The following is a 25,863-nucleotide window of genomic DNA, read 5'->3' on the forward strand; positions in this document are numbered from 1 at the left end:
CCTCATCCTTCTGCTTCTATATACTTGTTGCCCTGTCATGCTATGCTGTAATCATTCCCCAATTCATAATTGTATCAAATACTACAAAATACATTCTCAGAAAGAAAAACAGAAGTAAACATACAAGGAGGTGTAAATGCATGCTACGCATATGATATTTTCCAGCAGCAATATTTTAATTTTGGGATTGTGGGATCTGATTAGGATTGCCTTACTTTGAAAGCAAATTCTAGATTCCCCTGACTGAAGTAGGGTCACACCTTTCCCCACTAAATATCTGAAAACTTTTTTTCATTTTTTTTTAACAGAACTTACTTTTGCTGCTTTTAGGAGTGCTTGTTCCCTTCAGGCCATCGTGTTGTATGTTTTTTTCTTGTTTTTTACCAAGCTCAGAGGCTTTGAACAAAGAGAAATGCGGGATTAAAGAAGTATGCACACAATCCATAAATATACTGTGAAGGTTAATATTATATAACACATATATCACTGAGTAGCCATAGCCAATACAGATTGTAAAAGTGAGACCTTTGTTGCAAATGCAATTCAAGCAGTATGATACACTAGCACACCCAGAGTACTAAGGCAGGAATTCCCAACCCCTGGGCCACAGACCAGCCACACAGCAGGAGGTGAGTGGCAGGCAAGCACCCCTTCCCCCCTGCGATCCATGGAAAAATTGTCTTCCATGAAACTGGTATCAAAAAGGTTGGGGACAGCCGTATTAAGGGAAAGACTAGCATAAGGATATGGCCACCAGCACATACATATATACATACATTTATGAAATGCATACCTCGCCTTTCCCATGCCAAAGTGAATACTCAAGGTAGCTTACAAAGTTTATAATCAAGTACAACAAGTATTTATATTACATTTAAAATCAAGTAATATAACAAGTAAAAAAAAACCAAACAAGGCATTAAAACATTAATTTTAACATTTAATGGTAAAAAAAAAAATATCAAAAACAGAGCAAAAAATTGTAAGGGAAAAAGAGAAAAGAACTCATTGAGCCAATGGGGAACTGATGAATCCAGGGAGCAGTCAAGTCACCACAGTATATCAGAGAACACAGAGGGCAAAAATCCACTCAGCAGCCAAATGCCTGATGAAACAGGTGTGTTTTTAGCCCACCAATAAGCCATGAGAGAGAGAGAGAGTTGTTCCATAATAATTGTGGTGCTACCACAGAGAAGTCTTACCCCCGAGCTGCCACCCCTCTCACTTGGGACAAAGGCGGCACTTGTAGAAGAGCCCCTTCAGCTGACCTGAGAGAGCGGACTGGAATGTATGCAAGGAGGCGATCTTTCAGGTAGCCTGGACCCAGGTCATGGAGGACTTTAAAGGTTAGAATAAGCACCTTGAATTGGGACCAGAAAGGTATGGGCAGCCAGTGTAGCTGCTGAAGCAGTGGTCCAGTCAAATCTGGTCCCCATAACCACTCAGGGCACAGTATTCTGCACTAACTGCTGTTTCCAAATTGTTTTACCAGGTAGCTCCACATACAGTGCATTGCAGTAGCCCGGTCTTGAGGTTACTAAAGCATGGGTCACCGTAGCCAGGTCTAAACAGCTCAAGTATGGTTTCAGTTGGTGAACTACATTTAAGTCTACAGTCTAGGACAGTCGCAACCCACCAGCCTGGGAAGCACTGGCCAAGCCCCTTTAAAGGGGGGGGGAGGCAGTGATGTGATCCCCAGGATCACACCGCTGCCAGGAACAGAAGGAAGGTTTTCCTACCTTTTACCAGCAGTGCCAGCCTCTGGGGCGAGTGGGGGTGTGACATCTCTGCAGGGCTCCCCAAGACTCAAAAACCATTTAAAGAAAAAAGCAATCAGAAGCCACTTCCAGTCTCATAACTGAAAACTGAAAGTGGCTTCCAATTGCCATTTTTTTTGGATTACATTTTCTGAGGCTTACAGATGCTTACGGAGGGTGTGGGTAGCCACATCAATACCCCCACAGGTGCTCCCCACAACCCCCCAGAGGCCGGTGAAGTTGGTAAAAAAAGAAAAACCCCTTCTGCTCCCAGCAGTGGTTCAACCCTGGGGACTGCATCACTGCCTTACCCCATCCCATACCTATTTAGGTGGTTCTGCTGCCACCCAGAGATCCAGAAGCAGCGCGGAATCCACGAAAACCTCCAAACTGCAAACCTACTCTTTCACAGGAAGTCTGATACCAATTCAAACATACTGACACTTCATCACCTGCTTCACAGATTGCTTAACCAACAGTATCTCTGTAGCTTCACCAACAGCACCTCTGGATTTAATTTCAACTTGTTCACCCTCCTCCAGCCCCTGCCTGACCCAGAAAGCAATACTTTCACAGCCTACCCAGCATTAGATTAAACAGAGATATAGAGCTAGGTGTCACATAAATGAATATATTAGAGATGGAACTTATATGAATGAGTGAAAGCCCTGCAATCGCTAAAGGCCTGTAAAAACCTTGACCTGGCCTTTCCTTTGCTGCCACTGCTACTTCGCAGGTGTGAAACAGCAAGCAGTGGAGGGAGCCCTCGGACTGCAGCTCATGCAAGAGGTTGAACAGTTGGCCCTCGCACTGAAAGCAGTGGCATTAGGCTAGCGTGGGCTCTAGCAAGTGTCCAGTGTGCCAGAGACTCACTGGAGACTGGGAGCTCCCTGCAGGCTGGATTGGGGGTCACCTGAGGGCTACAAATGGCTCCTAGGCCGGGGTTTGGGCACCCCTGCACTAGAGAGAGCAAGGCTTTTTCTGTCCCAAACTGACTAGAAGCTGAACTGAATAGGGTCTAAACAATCCCTAGAAATGAGATGCCACTACCTGCTGAAGTACCTTGCCCCAAACCATTCAGAAACAGATTGGTAATTTTCCAGTACAGTGGATTCCAGGGAGGTTTTTTCAAGAAGGGGCAGACAACTACCAGCACTAAGGAAGCCCGAATAACCCCTTCACTCAAATATGCATTGATAGTCCTCCCTGCCCATTCAATCAGTCCTGCTCAGGCATTTCTTATCAGATAAGAAAAAACAAGGGCGCATGTGGATGGCCTCACACTTTCAAGAATCCTGTTCACATTCTCAGAATGTACAAAGTGAAAATAATTCATAAGAACCGGTAATCACCTGGTAAACATGCACAGAGGGCACATGTATGGAAACTGGCAATGTAGAGTACAGGCTGTGACAAATATGAGTAATTTCCGTTACAAAGTATCTAACAAACTTGTCACTGTAGGCCACCAAGGTGTCTTCCATTGAGACATGTGTTTTGTTCTTGGCGTGCATGACTACTCAGAAGTAAGTCCAACTGTCTTCCATGGGGCTTACTCCCAGGGATATATGTATAAGACTGCAGCCTTAATCACACAGATATGTACAAATGATAAATTATTATTACAACAATACCACTGAGATCAGGATCAAAGCATTGATCTGCTTAGCAAAACAAGAGTGCATACCAATCTGTGCCATCTTATTAGACCGTTTGGGAGTTTGAAATGGGTAGACATCACCACCACTTGTACTGGAGCCATTTCTCATAGACCCTTAAAAAAAAAAAAAAAAAGATTATGCAGCAACAACCTGAAGCGCTTTGTTTCTGTTGTTAGTTCTAAGGTATTAGCCAAAATACTTAACAATTCTTATCTAAAGTGTCAAAGGTTTGTACTTTATTAAAAGCTACAAACACCATTTAAACCTGAACTTAAAATGAGTGAGCCACAACTATTTCTTGCCATCAATATTAAAATACAATTATTTCTTAGCCAACTCTCACACAACTGCAGTTGGCTTCCCAAAGCACTATATTTCTCTCCAGAATACCTGGAAATCCTATCCCTAGAACAGACACATAGTTTTGTTCCTCAAAAATATCTTGGGCCTCATCATCTGAACTGTTTTCTCTCTTTTTCACCCATCTTTTAACGTCAAGGGTATGTGGAGCTTTGCTCTTCAGAACCTTAAGACCTGGAAGTGCAACAAGAAGATGTAATGTTAAAGAAAGAGTAACCACTCTGCAATGTCTGCTCAAAAAGCATACAACTCTGTCTTCCCTTGCCCTTTCTCATGCACCAGTTTATTCTTTTCAATCTAGAGCTCCCCAAGTTTAATGTAAGGAATAATAGAACAATGATACAATTATCAAAATATTAAGGGAACTATAAATTTCAGCACCAAAACTATTACCGGGAAGGGGGGGGGGAAGGATGCTATGGGAGGACTCTCTTGTCAGAATCCTCTTGTCAGAGTTTACTGAAGCCAAGACAGCAGAAACAAGATCAGCAGAAGGTGGTCTTCAGACATTTCCCCACTTTCTTAGACAACTTAACTGAATGGTGCCTCAGCATCCACGGGGGTTTCTTGCTTGGTATCCCCACAGATGCTGAAAGTCATGGATAATGAAATCCGTGGGTCAGGCACCCAAACACTCCAAATGCAACTGGAGCAGCTTGCAGACTCCCGGCCCTCAGAATGTCTTCTAAAGGCCTTAAAACGTCACTTCCAGTTTTTGCAGAAGGTCCCCCCCCCCCCGGAAAAAAACGGAAGTGACATTCTAAGTCCTTCAATTAATTATCAGAAACACTGATAAAAGCATTCAGTACTTCACTGGTATTAACTTGCAATCCTCAGATTTCAAACTGCTATGACAAGGCTGCCCTTAAGACTTCACAGCATGTCATCATCAGGAACAAAAAGAAGCTGCACAAAGCTTGGTCAACTTTCAAGAAACAGACTGGGAGTCTTATAGAATGACTGGGAGTCTCACAGCACAATCCTATGCATTGGACTAAACCCCACTGAGTTCAATGGGATTTATTCCTAGGATAATGTACATAGGATTAAACACAATGGAACCTACTTCTGAGTTAACGTGCCTGGGATTATGCTATGAATCTATTAAAAGTTACCAAAAATAGTCTTAAGAGAGCTACAGGAAAACATCAAGCATTATCCTTCAAAAAAAATTTTAGGTTATCAAACTTTCTGGTAAAGAACAAGCTCAAAAACCTGGTTCCTCAATTTAATATTAAAATAATGTGGCTTTTTACACCTAAGAGATACATACCTGGATGATCAGAAATGTGCTTTAGAACATTTTCATCTCCCACAAAATTGACCTCTAGGTTATGGCTCCTCTTTTTTGCTGGATTACTCATAGCAGGAAGTCTACAACCCAAAATAACATAGGAAAATGTAGGACTATCAAAACACAAGCACCACTAGGCACATTCACTGCCAATATGAGCAACTACCAAATGTCTCAATATATATAGGAAATATATCCGTATATAGGAAAAGTTTAGAATTTTATTAGTAGTAGGAATATTTCTTTCTATGGCACTTTTTTGTTATCTAAAGAGCATTAACTATTATCTTATTTTTCTCACAATCACCAGGCCTGGTATGTTCTATCAGGACATGCCCCAAAACTATCCAACTTTCCGGTTCTAATGCAGCTGTGCCAATGGGACATTTGCTTTGTCCTGCAGTGGGAGTAGGCAGTCATGGAAGCCTCCTCAAGGTAAGAGAATATTTGTTTCCTTACCTCAGGACTGCATTTCAGCTATATCAGCACTGAAAAGTTACATAGGATTGGGCCCTAAGTTTAAGGAGGCCATTGGACTAACAACTCAATCACACTTTTGCTCCTGGAAGGTACCATGGCTTGCGAAACAACAGGAATGGAATATGTACCACCCCTCTTCTACTGCAAACACAAACATAATTGCAGAATCATTTCTGAGATCAAATGCAATCACACTCCACATCAACTTTTCAAAATAAGAGGCAGGCACATGCAACAATTGTTACCAAAAGCCCATTTGGGGGAGAGCTTAAAAGGATAATGTATGGAGGGTGCTGGTTTACCTCTCTCTTCCTTCTAACTGGGCTGCTGATCATCCCTCAGATTGGATGAATGAACAGATACTTCATCTACATAAGGAAAACCTTACTGGATGAGTCCAGATTGGATGAATCTCACACAACATTTGTTTTAATCTTGGGTAAGATAATCATCCCTTGTCTTACGCAAGAGTTATGTTCCAGAGTCACCTACAGCTAAAATTATGTACACTCAAAATTATGTTGAAAATTCCTTACAGCCACAATATATGTATTCTCTTTAAAAATTATGAGACAGACAAGTACTGAGACCACAAGAGAGAACAGCAGCTTCATTCTCCAGTCTTATGCTCACTCTGAGCCATTCATTTAGTAAGTGGAATGGTGGGTGCAATTGCCAGCACTATTTAAATGGCTGTTTTCTGTTTTATTTGCCAAGCATATATTTGCACAAGTCAACTGGATGTAGGATGACTGTATAAGGTTGACTGTATAAGCAATAGCCAGACACACAATCTTTGGATCGGGGTGCTCACACTTTTTTGGCTCGAGAGCTACTTTGAAACCCAGCAAGGCCCGGAGATCTACCAGAGTTTTTTTTACAATGTTCGCGCCATCATAACATATAACATTTATGTGTACAATGTATGTTGGTGTACCTTGAGCCCCACTGAGTACAATGGGCCTTACTCCCGGCGTTTCCTCCCAGAGGCACCTGAAGGGGGGGTCGGCACTCTGCGATCTACTCATTTTGCCTCGCGATCTACTGGTAGATCACGATCCACCTATTGAGCACCCCTGCTTTAGATGGTCACTAAAAAGGATATGTGCACTGAAACTAGCAGTGGATTCCCCATCTGTACTATAAACAACTTGAACATCTGTAACAGGGGTGCCCAAACCCCGGCCCAGGGGCCACTTGCAGCCCTCAGGGGCTCCCAATCCTGCCCTAGGGGAGCCCCCAGTCTCCAATGAGCTTCTGGTCTTCTGGAGACTTGCTGGAGCCCGTGCTGGCCCAATGCAACTGCTCTCAGCATGAGGATGACTGTTCGAACTCTCACCTGATCTGTGGGGTGAGGGCTCCCTCCACTACTTGCTGTTTCATGTCTGTGATGCAGCAGTGGCAGCGAAGGAAAGGCTGGCCTTGCTTTGTGCAAGGTCTTTTATAGGCCTTGAGCTACTGCATAACCTTCGTTCATTCATATAAGTTCCATCTCTAATAAATTCATTTATGTAAATTTATTCAAATTTTAAATGTAAACTAATTTTTTTTCCCAGCCCCCGACACAGTGTCAAAGAGATGATGTGGCCCTCCTGCCAAAATGTTTGGACACCCCTGATCTATAACATGGAAAAACTATGGGTATGATGCTGGACACTTTTGCTGTCCTCTCTGAGCTTTCCAGGTTTTCTGAGGTCAACAGATGGATCTAAGAGCAACCACCACCTCACAGTTCATTTTGCAGAGACCTGTATGTGACTTAATAGTCCTTGCCAACACTCCTGTGCACAGATGTAAGAGTTGGTGAACTGAAGATCATTACTGCTGAAGAAATATTTCATGGTCAAACTACACATTACACAAAATGGTAAAAGCTAACTAGAAGCACAAGGCACAAAAATGTGTATTGATGCTGAAACTTTGACTATTTTAACATGAACATTCTGCTTTGCCATTAAATTAAACAGCAGGAAATATTTGCAGGAGCATCTGTTATGTTATAACTAGCATATAGGACTCTGCTTTTGAACTGTCATTGGTTTAGGAAGAAATAAAACAAGATTCCTGTCATGCCCTAAAACGAAAAGACCAATCCCATGCAACTTTACTCTGAAGAAACTGCTAATTGGGTAACAGGCATTTTTTCAAGTGGGTGCTCCTCTTTTATTTAGCAGGGGGAGAGTAACTGGTGCTCCTCACCCCAGCAGTGTCTTTTCTAGTGGCTGCCTGCTGGTGTTTTGCATCTTTTAGATTGTGAGCCCTTTTGGGACAGGGAGCCATTACTTATTTGATTTTTCTCTGTAAACAGCTTTGTGAACTTTTGTTGAAAAGCGGTATATAAATACTGTTAATAATAATAAGAAGCCCCATTAAAATCAAAAGAACTTATTCCCAAAGAAGTACACGTAGGCTGCAGCTTAAGGGTATAAGCCTATGCAAGCTTTATTGGAAATAAGTTCCACAAGCTCACCCAAGAGACTTCTTCTGAATAAACATGGATAGTATTAGCCTCTAGACACTACAATGTAAGTCTCATTTAACTCAGTGGGATTAGTTTCCAGGTAAACAGGTTTATAATTATACTATAAAACTGAAATCCAAAAATTACATAAATTACACAAAAATTAAAATAAGCCCCACTGGAATAGGGCTTAATTTCAAGTAAACATGATGGGTTAAGGCAGTGGTTTCCAAACTGTGAGCCGTGGCTCCCTGGGGAGCCATGAAAAACCCACCATATAGGACTATAGCCCTAATGGGGACCTGCAGACAATGGCCCAGTAGACTAAGGGAGCCACCAGTCAAAAAAAGTTTGGGAACAACTGGGTTAAGGTTACAACCATATACCTGAAGGTAAGCTCTACTAAAAGACCTACCCTAGAATAAGCACAGACAGGCTTGCACTATAAGGCTATTTATTAGGAAGCAAGTCTCACTCACTTTGACTGGATACCCCTTTCATTAACCTCATTAGGAAGAAAAGGTGCAATTTTAAAGAGCTGATTCTCTTTTCTCTTTGCAACAGGCTGTCTGGTTCCTATGTGACAGACAGTTGGTATAGAAAAATGGGCCTCGCTTAATAGGCTTTTATGTTAACATTTCTCTTCAGTGTCCCCTCCCTCTCTTCTGCTAAGGCAGTGTTTCTCAAACTGTGGGCCGGGACCCACTAGGTGGGTCACAAGCCCATTTCAGGTGGGTCCCCATTCATTTCAATATTTTATTTTTAATATATTAGACTCGATGCTCCCTTGGTATGTGACTGCATTTGGGGACCTTTTAACAAGCTTTTTAACAAGCTACTATGTATATTCTTTTAACAATGATTGTAAACAGGACTTACTTGTAAGTGTGGGTAGGATTGCAGCCTAGGATTGTTAAAAAATTCCTGCTTGATGATGTCACTTCCGATCATGTTGGGTCCCACTTCTGTTGGGTCCCGAACAGATTCTCATTCTAAAAAGTGGATCCTGGTGCTAAATGTATGAGAACCACTGCACCAAGGAATTATGTTCAGATTTGAATCCCTTCTCTCCAAGGAGCTCCAAGTACCAGACATGTCATTCCCTCAACTCCCTTTTACCTCACAAAAACCCTGTAGTAAAACTGTGAGAAGTGACTGGCCTATGTGATCTAGATACAGTTGAAGTATTCAACATGAATTTTTTCTTAATAGATAAAATGCATGATTGTTCTTGAAGTACAGGTCCAGCCTATAGATAAAATGCACGATTGTTCTTGAAGTACAGGTCCAGCCTATTTATACACGGATTTTTTATACAACACGAATGGCCCCTGCAAATGAGAAGGAATGTGCTGATCCCTGGAGAAGGAGAAAAATGCATCCCTTTAAAATCAGTTTTAAAAACTGAACAGTCCTTTAACAACAGCCTCCTTAATGAGAGAGAGAGAGAGGGCAGCAGGCTAACAATCCATCAATCCTTCTCTCTCCTTTGGACCTCTCCCTTCCCCCTGAGCATGTGAAAGAAAGGGATCATTTTGCATTGGTGAAGGGAGGGGCTGAGTGAAGTGCTGAAGGATTGTCTTCTTAATGACTCTTATCTTAGAGTCAAAAGGTCACCAAGGCTATTTTTCAATCACTGGAGCAAAGAAACTTTTAAATTGATTTGCTATTTTTTTTTAATCCATGTGAGTGCTTGGAAAGGAACCCATGCGAATAATTAGTCTCAACCTGTACACATTTTTACAGTTAAGTCCTATGGTTGCCACCCCACCAGGATTGGCTTGAACATCTCCAGGAATCAGCATTAATCTTCAGGAAATTATTGAAAGCAATTCTGGAGAACTTAATAGTTTGGTGTTGGTTAAAAAATGTTTGGGGAATGGGGATGGACTTCTCCAGAAATAACTTCAGAGCTGGCTATCCTATTCTGCACTGAGATTCTGGGAGGGTTGCATTCAGTACTGTATTTGTACTGTTACCTCACACAGTCCCCAATATGGAGGCTGCTTATAGCACATATTGAGCTATGAGCATGAGCAAAGGTTACAATAGACTCCACATGTGAACATGTGAAGCAACGTAAACACTGTATTGAGCATAGGAAAAGCGTTACAGAAATATTTTAAATTTAAAAGAAAGAAACCTCCCCATGATGTTGCTTCTACAATTAAGTGAGAGCAGTAATGGACTGAAAACAGTTTTGTTTCTTTAGGAGAGGAGCCATAAATATAGTACTATGCATCAACTGCAATTACCTCCATTTTCAGGAGTGACCTACTAGGGAAAGCTGCAGGTCAAAACATTGGGACTTCACCAGACTGATCTACACAGATTACACACAGTTATACTGGACACACATGGAGAGTCTCAAACACATGGTATTAAACAAAAAAGTGGCTGTTCCATTCAAAATTCATCATTTTGTTTTCTGCACTTTCTTTTTGGAAATGAAACTGTTTGGACTTGAAACACTTACATGAAAAAGTGAGACAGCATACTGGACTATAGGCCAACCAGACAGTGCAACACAACTGGAACTTTTGGGGCAGTTGAGCAGTCAACAGGAGCTAAATGATGCCTACCAGACTAAAATATGAAATATGTGACAGTGTCATTATACACTCCTGGGAAAGATTTTAATTTACCATGCACTTAGTGAGTGCAAACTCATGCCCAGTGTTCCTTTGCAAAATGCAGCAAACCTTTCCAAATACTGGCATTCAATGATAACAGTGTCATCTTACCCTATGCTGGCTAAAGAAAGACTCCATTCTGAATTGACACTGCTATATGGAGGCATATATAGCATAGCCCATATGCTATATGGGCAGGAGGTCTGGCTCAGTTGGTAGAGCTGCCGCCCTGTATGCCTGAAGATCTGAGGCTGCCAGTTCGAAACAACTGGAAGTAGCCGAGAACTGACGACACGCTGATATACTGATGAGCTGACCCTCGGTGGCAGAGAAGAGTTGCCGTCAAGTGGAGTGTGGGAGGCGAAGGGCCAGGGAGAGGCCAGAACGGGAAGGAATCCAACCGGAGGGAGGAGTTCTATGAAAGACTAGAACTATTCAATTGTAAAAATCCCTGGGGGGGGGGAGTTAGAACAGACTGCCTATGTAAACCGCCTTGGATTAAAGTCTGAGGAGAGATCTGAGGACCAAAGAAAGGCAGTATATAAATACCTGTATAAATAAATAAATATATAAAACTCCAGAGTTTCAAAGTGCTACAGGTATTTCCTGAGCAACAATCCATAGGATATAGTTACTGAGACAGTAAAATTCTTTACAACTACTCCAGTGACAACAGCAGAAGCAGAAAGATCCCTGACTATTTTAAAGAGAATAAAAACCTTTCTAAGAAGTACAATCATCCAGGACAGACTAAATGCCTTGGCCAGGTTGCCAACGGAAAAATGATACATTGTATGGAAAAATTTAATTAAAAAAAGAAATTTCCCCCATCAGAAAGAATACTGGGCAAAATTTCTTTATAAAAGACTGGCTGCTAGTGTATCTATGTTAGTCTTGTATCTAAACTTTTTACACTGGAACCCTGTCTTCTAAAACAAACACTCTATCAGGACCTATAGTCCTGCCTAGGACCTACCTCGCTTTAAAAAAAGTTTCACTTTACCAGCTGCTCAAACATCTGTTTTTATCATTTTTACTATTGGGGGGTGTCACGAATATGTACATGTAAGGCAGAGGAAGCCTAAAGTCTCTACTTTAAACAAGTCTGACTTCAAACTAAGTCAGTAACGAAGAAGTGGCTAGCAGTTCCCAGATGCAAGAATGTGAATAAACAAACAAGAATTACAACCCCTTGCAATGTTTAACACCTTAGTAGACGAGAGGCGCCTGATCAAGCGGAATGGAATGCAGTTATGGATCTCCAGTTGGGAGGGGTAAGAACTAGGAGGGCTAGCAAACAGGCCAACTTTAAGAAGGTTTTGTCCTCAAAAGTTTCTGATTGGACAGTTTAAATAAGTATGAAACCTCAGCACTATTAGCATAAGAAGTATAATAATGAGCGCCCCAAGGGGTGTGCGGGTTCCTTCTTGGACAGAGTTTGGGGGCAACATCCTGCACGCTTGGCGCTCCATTGTCCAACATGGGCACCTGGCCTCATAGGTAGCCTGGAGCTAAAAGATCTACAAGGGAAGCTGACCCAGGTGAGACAGGGACTTATAGAGATAGCTAGCTAGCTTTATTATTTTATTGCTGATATGTTTCCTAGATGTTTATGCCTCTAGCATTTGCTGCCTTACTGTAACTTTATGTAACCTTATGTACTTAATAAACTAAAATCTCTTTTACTAAGTTGTTTCATTGACTGTTGGGGACAAAGGTTCAGAATCCTGCCTAGCCGTTCAGCAAGCTACCAAGTGCTCATTGAGGTCTAGTAACTTGAGGACTGAAGCTTTAACTGGAGAAAGAGTTCGGTGCCTGCAAAGGATAGAGTTAAGCCTAGAGGGTCTCAGTGTTCCTGGACTGAGGCACTGGCACATACAGGGTGGTGGCAGTACTACTAAGCAGAGGGGCCTTGAGGGCTTTAGGGTTCGAGAACCAATAACTCTGAGCACCCGAAACCCCCCTAAGTTTACGACAGGGGGGCACCTTCTGGAGTATTTGTTGAGCTCCATGTTCATCGGATTAGGACCATTCTGGTGGCCTTGCATTCCCCTTCACCTGGCCTTCAATATGAGCCAAGGCATATTCAAGCACACATGTGGCTCAGTTTTGCTACCCATAGGCTTAATACAGTTTCCTAGTCAACCTGGGGAGGGATTTCCTTCTGGAGAATTTTTTGTGGCCTGTGTTCATCAGATTAGGTTCATTCTGGTGATGTTGCGTTCCCCTCGAAATGGAATGAGGCATGGATGCCTACTCTTGAGTAAACATGCACATGCTGCTCCATTTCAGTTTCCATAGACCTCAATGCATTTTCCTTGTCAACTATCAGCTTGCCAGTTTCAGGACCAACCGAAAATTGGGTCACGACCCACTGGTGGGTCCAACTAACAGTTTGGGAACCACCTTGGACCTATGAGGTTTAGGGGGTAGCTCTGAGGGGAGGTTGGAGGCTGCATGTTTACATCTTCAAGGAATATCTGCATAAAGCTAAGATCATATCAATTGCTGTACAGAGATGTACCTGTATGTTCTTATTTTCTTTAGCAGGGAAAACCATCTACAAGTACTATGGAAACTGGTATAGAGAACAGGTTTCTGTGTGCTCAAAGTACTTCAGTCACTGGTATGATTTCATTAACCTCAGGGTGCCTAACCATTTCCAAAAAACGTAAACACACCAGGGCTACGTGTCAGAGCTTGTGTGGGTAATGCAAGAAGTGACTGGGAATCATCATTTCCTAGAATGGTGGGTTAATGCTATGGAAAAACACATCCCTGCAGGATGTGTCAGTGAAGGGCTTTTGTGTGACATGGATTGTGGTGACCCAAAAGTGTACATGTTGATATGAAGCCTGTACAGGCGCACTGTACACACAAACCAGGACATCAGGGACATGTGGTGTGTGGGGAGGCAGGTGAGGCAGAGCCTCCCCACTGGAGACATGTGGTGCGTGGGGAGGCAGGTCTGGCTGGGCTGCTCGCAAAGGCTGCTAGAGGGTTGTGGGTGCTCGGGTACCTCACACGGCGGCAGCGCTTTTCAAAGGACTCCAGTAGGGAAGCTCTGCCTCACCTGCCTCCCCACACACCACATGTCTCCAGTGGGGAGGCTCTGCCTCACCTGCCTCCCCACACACCACACGTCCCTGGTACAACTGCTGCAGTGCTGCAGGAGCCAGAGAAACTGGCCCCACCAATTCCAGACCTCGCCAGCCTCCAGTGGTGGAAAGACTGGGCTGGAGAAGGGGGTCGCCTGCCTCGCTTGCCAGCCCAGGTCAAGTTCTTCTGCGGTCCACCAAGTCCTTCCAGCGTTCGTGCCACGCACGAGAAGGCTCCCAGAAACACCCACGAGGGAGCCCCCCCTCAAGAAACCCCCAACCACGTTCCGTTGAGGTGGTTGGAGGGCCAGCGAACGGCCCTAACGGAACGCGCGCTCTCCCACAGACCCCCACACGCACGTGCACGCGCACAACTGGCCGCCCTGCCGCGTTCGGACAGGTCAAATCACACGCGCGTGGCGACCGTTACTTACTCTGAGGGAACCGACAGCCCCTCCGGGAGCTGCCGGAAGGGCCCTTCGCTTCCAGCGCTGGCCGTCAGAGCCCCCAGCGCGCCCTCCCCCTCGAGAGACGTCAGCATCCGCCCTCACGCGCCGCCCCCTCCCCGGCGGCTCCTCCCCTCCTGCCTGCGCTCGCCTGAAGAGCTTCACCGACGGCGCGAGTTCTGGGCACTGCTTGGGCAGAGGCCCCGCAGGGCTCCCTCCAGCAGCCTTTGCGGGCAGCCCAGCCAGACCTCAGCACCGTCCAGGCAGGGGCGGAGCCAGTGGTTGGGGGCGGGGCCATGAGCACCTCCTTAACTCCAGAGCGCAGGTCAACCAGGGGCGTAGAACCCGGGCCTGGCAGGTAGGCCCAGGCTCTCATTCCAGCTGCCCTCTGGAGCCGCCTCTTCCAGGCAGGTAGACCTGGGCTCCAGGTTGAACTCGCCTCCGTGGCTGAGGCTTGCTGGGCAGGTAACACCTGAGCTCCTGCCCAGGCTTGGAGCCCAGATGTAGCTGCCAGGCAGACTTGGCCTCCCTTTCTAGCCTATCTCACCAGTGCCCTGCCCAGTGGGCCTTCCCTTGGTGCCTGATTTTGTTCCCCATCCAGGCAGGAACCCTTCACTGCTGGCGCAAGTGTGGGGGGCCATGCACTCATAGCCCCCCCCCCTTGCATCCACCACCGGATCCAGGCTCCTTGCCACTTACACAGCACTCATTCTGTACACTTGGTCCGCCTTTTCCCCTTCTGGGCAAAAGAATTTGCTTTGGTCTTGACAGCAGCACCTAGCACCTTTTAGACCACCGTTTGTCCTCTGCCATACCACTTTGCGTAGCCCACCTATTGGAAGTAACGGATGATGATGTCATTGCCAGTTACTTGTGGGGTGGGTGGCCAGCTGTGATGTAACAAACACCAGTAAGAGGGTCAAGGGTAGGGTCAAGTATGGAAAAGCATGCTCTGTAGGAATGCCCAGTGGGCCAAGCTTCGTACCACTGTTTGATTTGCAGTGTTGCTGGTCTCGCTGCTGGGCAGCAGGTGTACAGAGGTACATTTGCACCTCCATATACCACCACAAGTACCACCAGTGGTATCCGTACCATTGGTTAAGAAAACACTGGTTTAGACAGTTGTGTACCTACAGGGCTTTTCACATTACATGTTTTGGCAGATCGAGCCTGTAAAAGTCTTGTTTTACCTATATAGTTGCTGAAGCCACAAGGAAGGAGCCTTTTCCTCTGGCCATTTAGTACCCATGCAAGCACAGTACTATGTGAGAGCTAAGAGTACACACTTGTTAGAAGTTTGTTTTCTTTTATAATCTGCCTCCAAACAAAATTTGCAAAAGGTGGCTCACAGCTGGAAAAAAGTACAAGCAACTAAAATCAAGCAAATTACAACCTTTAAATCAGTGATTTTCAACCTTTCGTTTCACAGCACACTACAGGGCGCTAAAATTGTCAAGGCACACCATCAGTTTTTTAACAATTGATAAGGCACACCATGCTGCTGGTGGGGGGCTCACATCCCCATTGGCCCTACTAAAAAATGACCCTCCCCCAAACTTCCACGGCATACCTGCGGACCCTTCATGGCACACCAGTGTGGCATGGCACAACGGTTGGAAATAGCTGCTTTAAATTATGATACTTCTTGACCTTAACCACAAGAGAACAGCTCTTCCCCCAAATACTATACCTGAAATTCATGTTTGCAGCATGCATGAAAATAATAGTTTATAACAGCAGTTCATGGAATCACACATGCTTGCAGCCTTCAGTTCTAATTTTGTTCATCTTTGGTGGGGGTGAAAGTAGAGGGTATTCTTTTGAACTCTGTTCATTTTGAATGGTCATTTTCACAGTGTTATGTAAACCAACAACGTCACTTAGATCAAAATCAAATTTATCTAATTGGATTTGAACCAATATTTATGTAATTGTTGTATGACACAAAAATCTACAGTGAAAATCTGAAAATACATCAGTAATGCACTGAACAGATACAATTGCATTTGAAATCTATAGTGTATGGCATTAGAATGATCCACCAGTATAGGAGAGTGACTGGTGGCATCATCACCATTTTCTCTCATCTCATTGGCCTGAGTGATGTATATGGTAGATTGTATGAGTGTGCCAACCCCACTTTAGGGCATTAGATATTACCACACAAAAAAATCTTAGTTGCTTTATTGTTGGAAACATCTGGTGGATAAGCAACACCAGGTTAATAATGGTGGATCTTCTCAGTAGTATATTACATAGAAAAATGGGTAGATGACAACTGAAAAGGCCCTGGGGTCTCAATGATTGAGCAAAATTGGCCACTACAAAAAAAGGTTTTTCAGATACGACATTTTTCAGTGAACGTGGCTTACAAATAAATGAGTGAAAACTTCAGAGAATCTTGTGTTGCACAAGGAATGGTGCAGCTTGGGTGGTATTGTATAATGATCATTGTTCGCTTAAAAACAGCTAAGCAGAATCAAATGTAGAAGGCCATTCCTCTCTCTAACACAAGCTGAAGACAGCAAAGTTACACTTCTAGTTGAGTGAATGCCCTCTAGCAGGATGTAATTAGGATCAGTTGAGACTATATCTTAAATTTCTCAATTGTTCCCATTGATAATGTTGCTCTGCTAATGAAATCTAACCCTTCTGGATCATATATCCATGCTTGTTGCCTTATATCCATGTAATATATTGTTACATATCTATGTTCCTTCTGTTTTCAAGAAGGTGAAATGTTAACAGGCTTGGGTTGGGAAGGAATCACCATTATAGCCACAGGCCAAAAACCAATATTCCTTTTACTTCTGAGACTATTTAAATTTCTGATGTCTTAAAAAATAAAATTGAAATATAATTGTACAGACTAAGAGCCCAATCCTGAGCCAAAAGGCACGTTTGCGGGCCGTAGCACCGGGCGGGTGCCTGAGCTCCACTGCTCGGTAGTCACACAGGCAGCTGAGCAGCAGAGAGGTAAATGGAGGCGTGGGGGGAGGCAGGGAGGAGGCGTGCCAGGGAGGCAGGGACAGAGTGGAGAGAAGGCATTCTGGGGGGAGGGAGGTAGGACTGGTGGAAAGCTCCACAGGATCTGAAGCCTCAGCATCGGGCTCACTGCCTGACAAGGAGACACTTGATGCACTGCCAACCTTTTGGTTGGTGGTGAACTGAATAGCCCCACAGTGGGGCTACTGTAATCAGAAAGTAAAGTAAAAGTAAAGTCCCCTTCTCCCGAGGAGCTGGTGGCAGCTGCCTGGGGCATGCAGGATGCAGCAGCAGCCATTTTTAGCACCGCCACACCCCCACTCCCTAGGCAGCTCAGGACTGGGCTGTGAATTCTCTCCATCTCAGAATTTAAAAAACAACAACAGCACACACACATTCAAATAAAGCTAATTTTGGATTAGCAGTTTTACAACAGCTTCCAACATAATCTTCAGGAGGATTGTATGTTTCTCTCTGGCATGCTAACTGCCCATAAACCAGGCATTTTTAATTTGGCAAGGGATATTAAAACATGCAATCCCCACTTGTCTGTGGATAACAGTGTGCATAATTATATACAATCTGCAATGTTTAACATGCAAATGTCATTGTGTGTGCTATGCCAAGAGCAGCCAGAGATTAAACAAAGATATTACTTCTTTCATTGTATTCTCCCAGTTATGACTGATGTGTTTAAATGCAAAAAACAGGAATCTTTCTGAATTACCCTTTGAAAAACCTACATAAAGTTTGTTTTATCAGAAACCACTTGCCGTTGAAGGATGTAAAAGTGTATATAGGGAAACAAAAGAAATGTCAGTGAATACTTTTCCAGAAACAGCACAATATTTATTTAAACATCTTTATATATATATTTATATATATATTTTCTGCATTGCAGATTTGCTTCAATTTTATACATCTGTATTTACAATGATTTAAAATATTCTCTTTATCTCTGAGATATTTACAAAGTCAATGGTTAACTACATTTCACATTTCAACAACAGTCAACAGCATTAACCAGGTTCAGTAAGACAGTTAAAATAATGGCTTACATGCACCAATATAATGATTTTCAAACATGTCATCTGAACTTTGTTAACAAGTTTCTTCCCACAGGTTCCAGATTAGACAACCCAACACTGTGAAGACTGAATTTATGACATGCATGTTTTGATTAGCCTTTCACCAGAACCAAATCCTGAGCGTTCCGAGTGTCTATACCAACATGCAAATTCATGCTGGTGGGATATTAATATAATTCAAGTTCTTTTGCCAAACAAGTTTTGTTTACAGTAAGTGGGGTAATTTGCTGCCTATGCTTCTTTTGTGAACGAGGTAAAGCAGATTCATAATGCCAAAACAGTAAAAATCCTTCAAAAATCTTAATTCAAAGTAAACCCTTGTTATGAGAGCAAATAAGGGGAGAAAATATCTTTCCAACCCTAGAGCTACTATCAGACTAAACTGCCATTCCTGCAAGACAATAAGAATCAAAAGATGCAATTGTAAAGCGGGTGACAATAATACAAATATTTCCTATAGCATTTTCACAATCTGTAACAAATGTAAAAACCTACTCAGACCCAAATGAGTAATTTTAAGATGTCTAAATTAAGCAGTTAACAAATCATAAACCTACCTTTGTGATTGTTACATGAAAAGTTATCTTCCCAGTTAAGAAGCTCCTTTACAATTTATAAAACCAGAACACTTGCAAAGCATAACCACTTACTAATGCCCTTTCCACAATTCCTATAATAATGATAAGAGCACTGTAAAAAGTATTCATTTTTGAAAGGAAGATAAACACACATACCCTCAAACACCCATGAATATTCTGCACCTACACGGTTATCAAGAATTATTACTAAATCTGAACTTATATTTTAGAAGTCATATACACTCTAGTCACATATATTCTAAACATGTCAAGTGAAAGAGATGAAAATTATGTGGTTAGGGGAAATCAGTACCCCTCCCCCTGCTAATTTCATGTCCTGTTGTAGGATAAGGTTCTGGATTTTTGTTAGGATAGATGAGAGTCTTGCCTGTTAAAAGTCATTTTTAGTGCTAGAAAAGAATCTTGGTCCCATTTGAATTAAAAACTCCAAAGACTGTTAAATTATATATCCAGTACAGACATGTGATCTAATTATAAGCAATACTTCAGTATTTAGCACAAAAGACAATTTTTGAAGTTAGCTTTTAAAATAAAGGATGTCAAAATATACAGAAGTTTTGTTGTAATCACTAAAATCTCTCTACCTTGCAATCTGAGGAGGAATTGGGTCACAAGAAACAAACACTTAAAAAAAGAACTTTCACTTCGATGTTACAGATGCTGAACATGGCTAAATGAACATTCATACATAGATTTGCAAAAATTCTGGGATGCTTCAAATTTGATGTGTATGTTCTATTCTACCAAACCTAGTTAAATATCTTTACACAGTTTAGGGCACAACATTGATCATTCAAATTACTTGGTGTACACACACTAAATTACTTGGTGTACACACACACATAACACCACATGAAATTATAACTATCGCCTATGGTTCAAAAAGCATAGAATGCTTCTATGAGTTGAAGGGGGTTTAAAACTCCCCCCCCCACACTTAAACAGCTGCCTCTCAATGTCACATGGCAAACTGCTTTTAGCACTGCAGAGAGATTCAAAAGCGGTTTGCAGTATGGCATGGAGATGTATCAGTTTTTCAAAGAAAGAGTCACTAATTGAAGTCAAGGGGATATCATCATAAGCACTTATGTGAAATTAAGTAATCTTTGGTACCCAACCAACAACAGAAATTTAAATGACAGGACTTTAAAAAGAAACAAGTTTCACATTCTGAATAAGCTAGAACTTCAGAGTTAGTCAATATTCAAAATAAGTGGCAAAAGTTCAGAAACGTTTGAGCATACTTAAAATGCACTAAAAATATGGGATAGAAGTGCTAGATTTAATGAATTCTAGAATGCTGCTAAGCACTTATTAATTTATATGAGGCAATAAACCTCAATTTCTTAGATTAACTTGTAAATTAATCTAGAGAAAGTTAATTTTGTTTTTTATAGACGCGAATGAAAAAGAATTTAATAAAGACAGGAATTTACCAATGGAGAGTTTTTGCATAAATAATATCTCCTAGTTCCCCAAAACACAATATAGGTAATGCATTTAATATTAGGCAATGTAACAAGTTAATGTGTCTTTGGCAATGATTGAATTTCATCATATAAACCTGATGGTTTATTTAATTTACAGACTGAGTACTAAAGCAAATTTAAAGGAACATTTCCTATTCAAATCTCTGAGTATGCAACACTAAGACTATAATTTTCTCCAAAATGCATTTTGTTAGGCTCAACTTTTTTCAGTGTTTGAGACCTCTTAAATAAAAAAAATACTACTATTGATTTAATAATGTGATTTCTGGAAATATTTAACATATTAAATTGAAATTGGTGTATTCAAAAGGAAAAAAATAATCACTGTTAACCATGGTCTTAGGGTACCACCACCTGTCCAAAAGTTATTCCTTTCAAAATTATGATTTAGAGTCAACATCTTAAATCATTTTCCAGAGAGGTAAATACTGATTATTAAAATTGAAAGTGTAAACCATAATTTTTTTAAGCAAGAAAGGTGCTGAAGCTTTGCTATTTAGGAATAAATCTAGCTTACAATAGCATATTATTCTATTTACATATAGCATACAAACAATTGAGGCAACCGATTGTCACACATGACAAGTATACTATGCATATATGAAAAAAAAATCTGCCCACCCATTCTATGTTCACAAAATAGTGCAAATGAAATAGTTTGAAAATGTAACTGTTTTCACTGCTCTAATATTCAGAGCACATGAACTTACCTATTTTAATTCTGGGAAGAGGAACAGGAGACTAGACATGAGATGTCTGATTTATGTATCAGACACTATTATATTTGCAATTCCTACAAATATTTAAGTGATACACACTCACTGTAATGATGATGAATGTTTCCTTACAGTATGGAACCATGCATAGTTTCACACTGACAAGTTTTTAAAAAAACTGAAGCAAAGAGCTGCCCTAGCTTGCTCATTTGTAAAGTACAATGAGGTACAAAGTATTCATAGTCAACATATTGATTAATCTGCTTCTGAAAGAATCTAGCCATTTCCTTTCACACCATTGTCTGCAAATGAAAGATCTCCCCTATAAAACTACCATCATTAAAAGGCTTGGTGAGAATCTGTTGACTGACTTGCAACTATATTCTCACACCTCCTCCTCACATATAAAGTCAAGGGCACATTGAATGGCAGTATATTATTTATGAGACATTTACATATATGCCCAATTAAGACATAATATTCTTTCTCCAGAGGAATGCACATGAAGATTCTGCATCAGATCAGATTTTTACCCACCCTTGTTCATTTTAGATCTTTTTTCTGCAAAATCTGATACAAAGCTTGCATTTTCAACACAACTTCACTGATATTCTTCAGCAGGTACACATGAGATGTATAAATATTTCATTCTTCTCTTGTATGCTGCTCCTGAAACAAATACTATCACTACTGTCATCACTTCATAACAGAATTGATGGCATAACAACTTGATGTAAAGGGTTTTTAATGTAGTTCGCAGTTTTTTGACAAACAGCTTCTCTAGTGTTTGACCCTTCAATTTGCCTAGGGTGGCCTTTTAATGTCAATTCAATGCCATTTTCCATTTTATAAAAAGCTGAGTAGCTGTGTTAAAGTAACTTTCCCAATCTCTTAACCATGATTAAGAGATGAAGAGCATCCCTTTGGCTTGCATGCTCCCTCTTCTAAGTCTCAAATGCCCTCATATTCAGAATGTAGTCTAGTTAAGCTTAAGCATTGTGTCTATACCAAGTTGAATACTAACCTTAGTTAATGTAAAACCAGTGTTGGTAATCTATTTCTAACCTGGGTTTCAAACACTGGTTTAAAGCTACCTATAGTTAATGTTCAACTTAGTGTAGATATAAATGAAAAGGAAAAGGGAATTAAGTGACTGAGGAAATGTTTAAGAACCCAGTGAAGTTGTAATATCTATTAAGCATCAATATTGAGTTCCAACACAATTTTGGGACAACTTGACTTGTCTACAAATGCTGGATCAGCATCAACATGACCTGTTAAATTGACTGCTTAATATTAGTATATGAGATACCTGGAAAATGTAGATTCATCTGTTACTGAGACTATAAAAGAACATATCACTTTGAGTTCGTAGTATGAGGAAAAGGTGCATATTAAAAAGGAACAGAATCTGAATGCTGTGTAAAGAGTATACAAAGATAATGTGAATCAGAGAAACATATTTGTAACAGATTAATTTTAAAATTAATCAAAAGGCACTAAAATAGGAGAACTAAATAAGGAAGTTGTACTACATAACAAAAGATCCAAACTGCTAACCAATGGTTTGAGCACCCTTATCTGAACTATCTTTGCCTCACTCAAACAAACACAGTAGAACACATAATTTTGAAGAGTTGTAAGGACGCACAACATGTTTTGGTTTGGATAAGCTATAAATCCACCCCCTAAGATTAATCATAAAAACAAAAACCAATTTCAAATATGATAACAAGGGTATCATCTATTATTAGCATTTCTGCAATATGGTGAACACGCAACAGCTACACATCAGAAATATGCTGGCACAGTCTTTTGAAACTAGTCTGATCATCTGACTGCCAAGCCTTTCAAAAAGAACAAGTACAAAGCAGCAAATTTGGTCCTTAATACCTTTGATAGTCATGGCTGTTAATTCTTTAGTTTAAGATTCCTTTTTTGGTTCTGTGAAAAACGCACAGGCCAGAATTCAAAGCTACTTTACTATCTTGGGCAAGCCAAGGGTGATGGGTGTTTGTTTTTAAAAAGCTTTTTCTTTGAACATCTCTCCCATGCCCTCCATATCACAATCTGCTTTTGGAAGTTTTTAGGTTCAAAAGTGGTTTGATATGGCATGGTTGATTGCTGTTTAAGAAATACAAGCCCAAATACCTGTTGGGCTTGAAGAACTACTAATACAAACCAGTGGATCCCAGCCATGATTCTACTATTAAGAGAATTAGTAAATGTTTCTGTAGAAACATGATTGCTGGATTAAGAATGGATCCTACCAGTACTCTAGAAAAATAGACAGGAAGAGTGCCGCCCCCCTTCTCCATTCAATAAGATCCAAGCATTTTCTGAAGTATATACCTTGGTGTTGTCACAGCCAGAGAGAGGCCTAGAAAACTAATGATATATTCTATTCAGTATTACTCTCTAGATGTAATTATTAAGTTGGCTGATTCTTTGAAGAAGTCCAATTTCAAATTGAGATGGACAAGCAGGAAAAAAAAGCCAAAGAACTGGAAGTTGTCAATTACATATTAATAGTTTTCATTATTATTGAGTAATGGCACATTATAGTTCTGAATGTCACTGTCTTAACTTATTCCGTTTCTACTCCTCTTTCCTCCCTGATATAATGGATCCAACATGCTAGAGGGGGAAAAATATAACTTCCAACTGTTTCATAGACTAATAACCTGAAAAATTCCAGGTCAACACATAGCAACATATAAAAAGGTCAAACACTCTTTTGCTTCTTATGTATACAAGTTCAACAAAGACATGATGTATTCTCTCATCCATTAGAATAAGAAATGCAGTTTAAAGCAATGATCTACAGCTCAGATGGCAAATACTGTCCCCACATCAGTCACAGGCATTCAAAAATTAGATTCAAAGGCATGAATTCCCAGATTACAAAGGGAGGGGAGGAAGATAATCTCTTCTCTGCCCATCCTCACACTAGCTAAGTGCAATGGACTAATCAAAAGATGGCAGTGAATTGTCAGCCTTCAGAACGAGAAGACTGCCAAACACAGCCCACTGTTTGAGCAATGATTTTAAAGGAAACACTGACGCCTTAGTGTTTCCAGCAATCATTACCTCTGTCCCTGGCATATCATCTTTACTGCAGATTTCCAAGTCTATAATATGACCAAATCCAATCACACCACAGTAAGCGGCCCAAAGAGTTCACACACTTAACCTGCTCATGGTCATTTCAAAGATCACCAGCTTACAAAAATAACTTTTCATTTAAAAGCAGCAGTACCAAGTAGGAATTTTTGGGAAAGTCAATGTGCCCCTTTTCCACTTCAATTATTTTAAACATAATTTCCTTCTCAAAGTCCTAGCGTATTAGCAAAACAACCCTGTGTCCTGGAGGGGGGAAGACATGTAACAAGAAATATGGCTACAACGCCATTAAAAGTGCATTGTAACCCACACTGTCTACTTACAGCCCACTCTGAGGGGGCAACAACTTGGTAACACATGTTTCAGCTATGAACAGTTGGGGAGAGGGTAAGAGAATGGATGGTAGAAAAGGAGGACTACTCTCATTTTAATGACAAAGTGCATTTCGACAGCCACCAGGAGCAAAGACAGTATTCCCCTCCATCAGAATTGATTGCACTAACTCAGAGGTCTTGAAGTCCTACTAGAATCTCTGAGGCACTCCTGGTTCCAAGAGACAAAAATTCACAATTCAGTAGTCTTTGCAGAACTGTTGGTTGAGAAAACTAACCCGTTTCGATTTCTCTGAAAAGCCAAAAGCTTCATTTTCATAGGGATCACATTCACCATTTCCTCTGATCTTCTCAAGACTCACAGTGTTGAAATGGGACTGATCAGCCTACAATGGATTGCACATCACCCAAGGAGAAAGGAAGGCATGGAAAAGGCATAAAATACATTTTATACTGCTTCACAACCATATTTACGGGAATGGGGAAGTAGAGGAAGTGGAACATGAGGTTTTATTGCTGTTTCAGTACAAAATATAGTAAGATATCTAAAATGAATTGAACAAGATCACAAAAGCCAGAATTTTCACACTATAGGATGACGGTCGCTGTTGTCGCTCAAGGAAGAAACGGGTAGAGAGGCAAGTACAGGAAGGACAACAAAGCTAAACCTGGGATATCAGTTGCATATTGAAACTGGGGGATCGGGACTGCTTGGTCAGAGGAGCTCCTGGTGAGAGGACATCTTTACCATTTCCAACTTGGCCCAAGCGGTCCTCCTGTAGACTAATGGTTGAAAATCTATTGGTGTTGCCAGCTGCTAAGTTAGTAACACCATCGCCACCAATACCAACACTAGAACCTGCTTGACTGCCATTCACATAGTCAAATGATTTACTGGAAGAAGCACTGGCAGTTCGGATCAGGCTCACACTATTGGCTTTTGGCACCACCTGCCCAGCAGGCAGGCTCAGGTGTTTCTTGGTAGGAGTCAGTTCAATTGCATCTGTACTGAGGTCAATTGACTGGTGCAGGTACTGTTTACGGGCAGGCTCTCGAGGGCTCTCGCTGGATTTGGTAGCCAGAGCAATTTCTTTATCCTTGGTTGAACGTCCACTTGCTCCTTTTCTAAAACTGCCCCTCTGGGATGTGGATGAAGGAGGTTTGGCCCCAACCGGCTGACTGCTCAGGGATGCTCCAGATGAAAATCCTTCATCAGCATCATTAAGGTTCACAGATCCTTCTCTTCCATTGATACCCTCAGCATCTAAAAACCCAAAACAAATCAGACTTAGAAAATAAACATACTTGGCATAGGTTACTGGGGTTAATCTTGAAATATT

The 25,863-nt window shown here is 41.4% G+C and overlaps 2 protein-coding genes across 4 annotated transcripts in view; both read right to left on the reverse strand.

The window, feature by feature from the left end:
* Nucleotides 1-14,261, reverse strand: part of ORC2 (origin recognition complex subunit 2) — a 33,511-nt gene extending 19,250 nt beyond the window's left edge. Inside the window, exons 1-5 of the mRNA XM_066619781.1 lie at nt 14,179-14,261; nt 5,052-5,152; nt 3,809-3,952; nt 3,445-3,531; nt 316-396 (exon numbers count right to left, since the gene is read on the reverse strand). Coding sequence (XP_066475878.1) covers nt 316-396; nt 3,445-3,531; nt 3,809-3,952; nt 5,052-5,142 — 403 coding nt within the window. The 5' untranslated portion in view covers nt 5,143-5,152; nt 14,179-14,261. The remainder of the gene's footprint in view (nt 1-315; nt 397-3,444; nt 3,532-3,808; nt 3,953-5,051; nt 5,153-14,178) is intronic.
* A 3,759-nt stretch (nt 14,262-18,020) lies between these two features.
* HYCC2 (hyccin PI4KA lipid kinase complex subunit 2) overlaps nt 18,021-25,863 on the reverse strand; it is a 70,878-nt gene continuing 63,035 nt past the window's right edge. For all 3 annotated transcript variants that reach the window (XM_066620269.1, XM_066620355.1, XM_066620183.1), the window contains one exon: nt 18,021-25,787. In XM_066620269.1, the coding sequence (XP_066476366.1) occupies nt 25,186-25,787 (602 nt within the window). In that variant the 3' untranslated portion in view covers nt 18,021-25,185. The remainder of the gene's footprint in view (nt 25,788-25,863) is intronic.

The sequence above is a fragment of the Tiliqua scincoides genome, chromosome 1 (assembly GCF_035046505.1).
Source record: "Tiliqua scincoides isolate rTilSci1 chromosome 1, rTilSci1.hap2, whole genome shotgun sequence".
Lineage (NCBI taxonomy): Eukaryota > Metazoa > Chordata > Lepidosauria > Squamata > Scincidae > Tiliqua > Tiliqua scincoides.